The 7852-nt window shown below is 49.2% G+C and overlaps 1 protein-coding gene across 1 annotated transcript in view; it reads left to right on the top strand.

Moving 5' to 3' along the window:
• cskl (c-src tyrosine kinase-like) overlaps positions 1 to 4275 on the top strand; it is a gene marked incomplete at its 3' end in the record, with an annotated part of 30701 nt that extends 26426 nt beyond the window's left edge. Inside the window, exons 7-8 of the mRNA XM_079340373.1 lie at positions 3648 to 3786; positions 4213 to 4275. Of these exons, the coding sequence (XP_079196499.1) occupies positions 3648 to 3786; positions 4213 to 4275 (202 nt within the window). The remainder of the gene's footprint in view (positions 1 to 3647; positions 3787 to 4212) is intronic.
• Between the last annotated feature and the right edge of the window lie 3577 nt (positions 4276 to 7852).

The raw sequence follows: 7852 nt of genomic DNA on the forward strand, positions 1-7852 counted from the left end.
GGTAACATGTCGGCACATGACGAAGCGGGGAGCACACATGAATCTGATCGCTCAGCATCAACACGTCAGAGATCTCTGGAGCATCCTCGTCTGTGCAGCGGACCAGTAAAACCAGTTTGTTATACTGGAGCTCCAGTCCAGTTAGTTATAGTCTCTGAGGTTTATTAACCCAACAAGAGTCCATCAGACCGCCGCGTGGTCGGAGAGAGCGCAGCAGAATATAATCTGAAGACGCTCGTGCTCGTCTGCACGAGGTGCTCGAACTTAAACAGCTGTTTTCTGTATGTTCACTCTTTAAACGGCGTCGGGGTCGCATTCAGCTGCACACAGCTTTGACATAAAGGCAAATATTAGTCGTGACTTCGCCCTCCCCTCGCTCCCCTCAGGAGCCCTCCTGAAATGAGTGCAGATGTGAAAACCACTTTGCACATTTCTTTCCTCCTTTCACCGGCTCAGACTTCAGACGTGTCCGCTCCTGGATTCCCTGCCGACACCGGAGTCGTTAAAAGTCAAACTGCTTTGCTAACTCTGGACGGACGTGATATGACGGCTGTGAGTGTCGAACGATCCGGCTCAGTAATCTCTCTCCAAACGTCCCTGTGATGACGAGCCTCGGGGAAAAATGTTCAGATTAGATTAAAAAATCACCTGATGAGACGTGAGGGGAAAACAGTGAGGCAGCCATTTTGCTAACTTGACTAATCCGCCTCTCTCACTGAGGTCACGCGGTAAACTGTCTTTCTGTTTTGACGTCTCTGACGGGGCGCCGTCGACGTCACCACCTCTCCAATCAACCAGCTGATCGATGATCCTATAGGTCGAGCCTTTCACCCAAACCCTCCTCGCTCTGCGTCTGATTGGAGGCGTGACCGTGGACATGATTCACTTCGTCCTCCGGTGGATGCTCGTGGTAAAACTCTTACCTGAGCTTCTCTGCGACCTCACCTGTTCTTATGAGCTTTGACCGAAAGCATCAGACTGCACAAACAAGCGGCTCCAAAGGGTGTCAGAACCTCAGGGTTAGAGAAAGGGGGAGGAGCTTATAGAACAGCTGCAACTTCACATCCAAAGGAGCCATTTTTATTATTATTCCTTTTTTAATTTATTTTACTTCAATTCCCTTCTTATGACAAAAATTATGTTTGTCTCCTCATTTTCACTTGTGTTTCTTCTCTTTCTCACACACACACACACACACACACACACACACACACACACTCTGAAGGCCTCGCCAACACTTTGTCTCTGATATTCAAGTGAAGACGTGTTCCACCCTGACTCTGTCCTTGGAGACAGCAGTGATTTTGGAGATTGCAGAGCAGCGACCACTGAATTACAGGCACGGAGGGGTTTGTTTATCTCGCCGCGGCGCTGTCATCGGGCGAGTGTGGGAGTTCTCCTTTTCCAGCCTGTTTCGGTGACGAGCGGCGGGCGTCGACTTGACAGGAGAAGAAGAAGAAGGAGGATAAAAGATATTGACGTTATCAGGCCAACATTGCAGACGGCTGAGTCACGTGTGCACATGACAGCGATGTCAGAGAGCGCTCTGTGAGAACACATCACGCTGACCGGGCTCGCCACTTTTCCTCAACGGGCTAAAAATATGCAGTTTCCTGTCTCAATTAGCTTCTATTTGGGGACGTTTGCAGGAGACAGTGATGTTAGCCTGTCAAACACGGGTGCCAGTTCAGTCGTCGTGTGTGTGTGTGTGTGTGTGTGTGTGTGTGTGTGTGTGTGTGTGTGTGTGTGTGTGTGTGTGTGTGTGTGTGTGTGTGTGTGTGTGTGTGTGTGTGTGTGTGTGTGTGTGTGTGTGTGTGTGTGTGTGTGTGTGTGTGTGTGTGTGTGGGGGGGGGGCGCACTGCATCTGTGTCACAGCAGTGTCGTCCCTGTGGGCTTCATGCAGCATATGGACTTTATTCTACATGCTCTATTTACTCGGATACAACGCCACTTCTGTCTGCCACGTTGAAGTGGACGTCACGTGTGGACGTCACTCATTATAATGTTTCGTGTATTTTTCATGTCAGACTGCCGGGGACGTGACCTCGTAAATCTGAGCTACACGGCAGCAAACGACCCCTGACCTGCTGAGAACGCCATCACAACAACCTGAAACACGACTTCAAACATCAAACCGCACCGTTTCCCTCCTCGTGTTGAGATGACGCATCCTTTTCCAGCGCACCTTAACGTGCCGTGATCGAGCGTCATTCCTCAGTGAACAGTGAACGACTGACGACGTGTCGACGGGCTACGTTGGCCTGATGGGAATGTTTTTACTTTTGCACTAACTCGCCTGTCAAACAGTCATTTTAAGGGTTCTAGGATTCTTCCTTGATGAGGGTGTCAGACTCTACAGTCCCCCCCCTTCATCCTCTGGAGACCACGCATGTCTATTTGCATTTAATACATCTTCATCTTTAAAGAGCACCTCTGTGAACAAACGTCCTCCTCTTCATTGCATGGCCTCAGACGTGACGTGAACTTGTGAGACAGGATGGAGCTCTACGAGGGGAATACAAGTCATCGATGCAAAATACTAAGTTGACCATGAAGCCGGGATGGTCGTACGTAATGAGATAATCACATTATTATCTCTGTTTCAAAGCGTTCAGCCACAGCAGCTGAAATCAATGAAGTCCTGATGGCGTCCTGCAGTCGGTCTCAGCTCCAGCTGTGAGCTTCTTCAGGAGCTCGAAAGAGAGACGGCACCCGTGGGTCCGACGGCGGCTCTGTCAGAAGTGATGACACCGTGTGTGTGTGTGTGTGTGTGTGTGTGTGTCTCGGTGTGAGAGCAGCTGATGGCTCACAGACAGAGGGACGCTGGAGAAGGAGGATAACGAGCTGGACAAAGAGAAGCCTCGTCTGCTGAGCTGCACGTAAACAGTCCTGCTGCCTGTGATGTAACAGCGGCCTGCTTTCTGAACCTCCTCTTTAAATAACCCTGGAGTTGCCCTGCAGTGCTGGCTGACATGTTCATTTGACTTTGTGAAATATCAAGGGTTCCCGAGTCGCAGAGAACATGCTTTCTGCACCGCTTGTCAGAATTAATTTGCATTTCGCATTTGACATTTCACCTCCCCCTGCCCCGGGCCCGCTGGTTGCCAGCAGGAGGGAAACCATGCCAACGCACATCCTCCTAAGAAGAGGATGAAGGGCCCCGCGGCCCCTGGAAGCCACCATGGAGATATCACCCGATTCACAGCATAACTTCACCGGTATTATACTTCTGACTTTGTATTGTGAAAATAGCAGCATAATAAAAGACTGACACACTCTCCTCCCCGTGTACATGGTCTGTCTCTCCTCAGTTTTCCTGATAATAGTTCAAGTCATGCGATTATCAAAATGAACGATGGGAGGTAGAGTCATCATTGTTTGGAATAATCTACCAATCAGGGTCCAGCAGACTTTCTTAAAGGCAGGATCCACTTTTTAAGATTGTGGTTGTCTTTAGGTCCTGACAGTAATTAATAACTCAGGTTCTCTGAAATCGAAACAAAAAATCCATCATCTGTAGCAGCGTTGAACTTCGACCAATGGCTGCACTCGACCACATTTTATAACCCAATCACGCCTCTCTACCCCGTGCATGCTCGAGCCCACACTCACTCCGGTCACCAGTGTGATCTTTGTCTCACGTTCAGCAGCTTCACCGGCTGCAGGAAGTCGTGTGACAAAGTGTGCGGGCGTGAATATGAACGCAGCACCTGCAGATCACTGACGTCACCTGACAACACGTCTGTGTTTCAAGTTCTCCGGGACGTCTCGCCGCCGCTGTGCAAAGTTTGTTTCTTCAGCTTGAAAAGAATCGTCTCTCCTGCTGGAGCTGGCAGGTGATGAATCCTCGCCGCGTGAGTCAGAGCGACAGTCTGACACCGCACCCTCGTCATGCTCGCTGCCATTCAGAGGTGGGAGTTTGTTTTCTCTTTTTAGAGGCGAGCAGCGAGCTGATTGGCCCGGCTGCCTGAGAAAACAACATCTGTGTGTACCATTTATAGCAGAGGGATAAAACTTTACACAGAACTCGCATGCAGGAAACTGTGGATGACATTTTGTAAAGTTATCTCCAACAAGCAAACATCACATGATTCACTGTGGCTGTAGAGTCAGAGTCAGCAGGCAGAGTGACAGTTACAAAGATGTGATGATAAAGTGAGGAGGAGAACACGTCTGAACTATTTCTCTGTCTTTTGGGGTTTCCGTCCTCAGAAACGAGCCGGAGACTTGGCGAGCATCCACAGAGCGCAGACTGTAAACCGTTGTGACACATGAGGAACCGCGGCCGACCACGAGTAATGTTAAGGTTCACAAAATGCCTCGGAGACTGCAAACAAAACTGTGCAGACCGAGGCTTGTCACAACTGTACCATCAAAGCTGCATCCTGAATCTTTTTGGGGGTGACGGGGGGGGGGGTGAAGGCGGAGGGAGTTTGAGGCGCTGCCTCGAGGCCGGGACTCAAATAAACCCCTCCCCTGAAGCATCTCGATATAAACAGGTTAGGCCTACGGGATAAATCACTTCAAAATAAGCCTGGCCCAAACTCAAATATTTTTAAAGATCTTAACAGATGTCACACCAGAGGACAAATGATCCTGGATGTGTTCCTTTGGAGTGTGAAGAGAGGCTTTATGACCAAAAGGCCACACTGACCACACACTGATCCTTTCACCAACGACACGTCGCGTCCCGTTTGGAACCAACTTCAACATTAAATCAAGCTAAACTGAACTGTCTGTGTCTACGTCGCTGCCACGGCTGTTCTAGAAAAACATCACTAAAGCAGCTGGAGTCAAAGGAACATATATCTCAGGGATGCACCCTTTAATTAGCTAGCCTAGCTTATGATGCTAACAGAACCTGCTGCTTAAAGTGCTGCAGGAGAGTTAAAGCTTCCTTCATTTGTATCAGTGATGGAGTCATTATTGGATTTGATGTCTGAAAGTTGTCCTGGTTCTCTCTCTCTCTCTCTCTCTCGCCCACTCGGTGCTCATGATGGATTCACGTTGGGTCCTTTTCGGGTCTTTTACCGGCTCTTTGTGTTTCCACTAAGCGGTTCCGTTTGGTTCAGCCAGCAGGACCCTCACTTGTTAAACGGCGTGTAAGTCGGCTGGAGATGAAGCCGTGTCAGCTGTGGTTTAGTGTGACATGATATTAAGAGGAGGAGACGCTGTGGTCGGATCAGTACCCATGGCACCCCAACAGAACGGATCACTATTAACTTTTGACATGGAAACACCAATAAATAGCTACTGAACCGAACGGAATATTCTGCATTCGCACGCACTGCAAATCTCCATTTTCAGTCACACACAGGTCAAATGTTGACCTTCAGAGCCGTGTTTAAAATGTGCTGCAGAGGTCAAAGCGTGAGCTCCAGGTAAGTACAGAGTTTCCTCTGCTGTCATTGGGCTTTCCCAACCACTGAAAGTCTTCCGAGCTCATCGGATCACTCTTGAAGCGTCGCACACCACGAGACCGATCATCTTTGAACCATCTTTGGACAAAATCAAAAAATCCTCGGATGGGGGGAAATCGTACCCAACTTTACAGAGCAAATAATTTATTTTGGCAACAAGATCGATTTCCTTTGTTCGTCTTGAACAAAACATTTCAAAGCGGGGTTAACTGGCATGGTTAGTACCAAGAACCCTCTCCCCGTGCAGCTGGGGGGGGGGGGGGGACCACACACACACACACCGTCAGAGCTTAACTTTTACAGCCTGGCGTGGAGGACTGGCGGGGGAGTGACACAAATAAGGTCTTTAAGCCTGCGAGGAGGGAAGCAAGCCAGACCCAACGAGAAACAGAGAAGCGAACGGACGCAGCCAGGAGTCGGTGTGAGCGGCTCAGCAGCTACAGCTCCACACGAAGAGGGAAGAAAGATGCAGGAACGGATCAAATACAACCAATGAAAAGAGATTTGTCTTTGATATTACTTGAATATGATTCCACAAATACAGGCAGGGAAAATCTCCGACTAGCTCTCCGCGTGTGTTCCCTGTGTTTTCTCGTGAGTGATGTAACAACCTCTGTACCGTGGGCAGGAATGACTCCGGGCTGCTCCGAGCACATTCACATTAATTAAGTTGATGCATCCTGGCAACTCACATGTGAACAGACATGTATAATCACATGGCTGCAGCAGAGCCGGGCGGTGAGCGAGGAAACACGTTGGCCATGATGACGAGCAAACAGAAGGAAATATGCGGTAGCATGAAATCCTGCATATCTGACATACATGCATACACTCAGGGAACTACTTGACCCTTTCACTTTGTCCCTTTGTGCTCTCCATTTAACGGATCACTGCTCCACTGGCTGATAATGGTTCATGTATCCTAGCGTGCCTTATTCATCTTTGCTGCTCTACAGGCGGCTTTGTGTGGAAACTGATAATGCTTTGCTATTTAAAACCTCGGTTTTGATCGTTGATGCCTCCGCCTTTTGGTTTGTGTGCGTGAGAGAGAGAGCGAGCGAGAGAGAGAGAGAGAGAGAGAGAGAGAGGTCAGGGATGTAGTTCTTCCCGTGAAGAGGTGACCCACAGATATCTGTAACATACAGAGAACTAGGCGCTCGCTTGTTCTGCACTACAAGGTCAAAAGAAGGTGTGAAGGTCGTTTGACGTGTGTCAGCACTGACGTTTTCGGTGTGTTTGGGCCGTTGGTGTCCCTCGCGTGCTCTCCCTGCCTCACGACAGTGCTGACGCTTTGTTGTCAGAATGGGCAGCTTCTCCTGTAGCACGGACGGAGCCGCTGAATGGGATTACCACCTGCTGGGATAATCAGAGTGCTGAACCAAAGACTGTCCCTCCACAGTAACGCCTCATCATCACACTACATCCTTGGTTTCCTTGCAGACAGAAACAGGGAGCATGCTCACTGTGACCTCACAAACGGAACATAAGTTTGCAATCCTAATCAGCAATACAGTTTTCATTTCTTGAAAATCATGATATTCAGGCGTTTTTTTACACGTTGCACAGGTGCGGGCGTCGCTCAACCGGAAGGGTTCAATCCCCAGCTCCTGCACCACATGTACATAGATACGACACAGGACCTCAAGTTGCAGCCGTTTGAATGTGTATAAATGAATAATTTGGAGGCGAACATATCAGCCTGTACTGTCAGTGTTTGACCAGAAGAGTGCCAACAAGCTGAAGCCCCTCTCCCACTGACAACATCCCAACTTTTTAGGGGGGTGGGATCGTATAAATAACCTTTTTATTTAGTCTGTAATGCTTCCTGCTCCTCCTGCCCCCCCCCTCTCTCTCTCTCCCTCTCTCTCTCTCTCTCTCTCTGTCTCTCTCTCTCTCTCTGTCTCTGTCTCTCTCTCCCCCCCTCTCCCTCTCTCTCTCTGTCTCTCTCTCTCTCTCTGTCTCTCTCTCTCTCCCTCTCTCTCTCTGTCTCTCTCTCTCTCTCTCTCTCTCGCTCTCTCTCTCTCTCTCTCCCTCTCTCTCTCTGTCTCTCTCTCTTTCTGTCTGTCTCTCTCTCTCTCTCTCTTTCTGTCTCTTGCTCTCTCTCTCTCTCCCTCTCTCTCTCTCTCTCTCTCTCTCCCTCTCTCTCTTTCTCTCTCTCTGTCTCTCTCTCTCCCTCTCTCTCTCTGTCTTGATGCGTGATTATCTGAGTGGTTCTGACCGGCTGTAGTCTGACCCCCGTGCAGGTCCAGCTCGTAGTAAGACCCCAGTGCAATGAAACACTTTATGTAAGAAACACTTTCCATTGCTGTGTGTGTGTGTGTGTGTGTGTGTGTGTGTGCAGCCTGAGGTCAGTTCTGCATCACTACTTTCATGCTCTTGCTCTTGCAGATTATTTTTGCAACAAAGGACACTTTTTGGTCGTGTGAGTCAGG

This window comes from Symphodus melops, assembly GCF_947650265.1.
Source record: "Symphodus melops genome assembly, chromosome: 3".
In the NCBI taxonomy this organism is placed as follows: domain Eukaryota; kingdom Metazoa; phylum Chordata; class Actinopteri; order Labriformes; family Labridae; genus Symphodus; species Symphodus melops.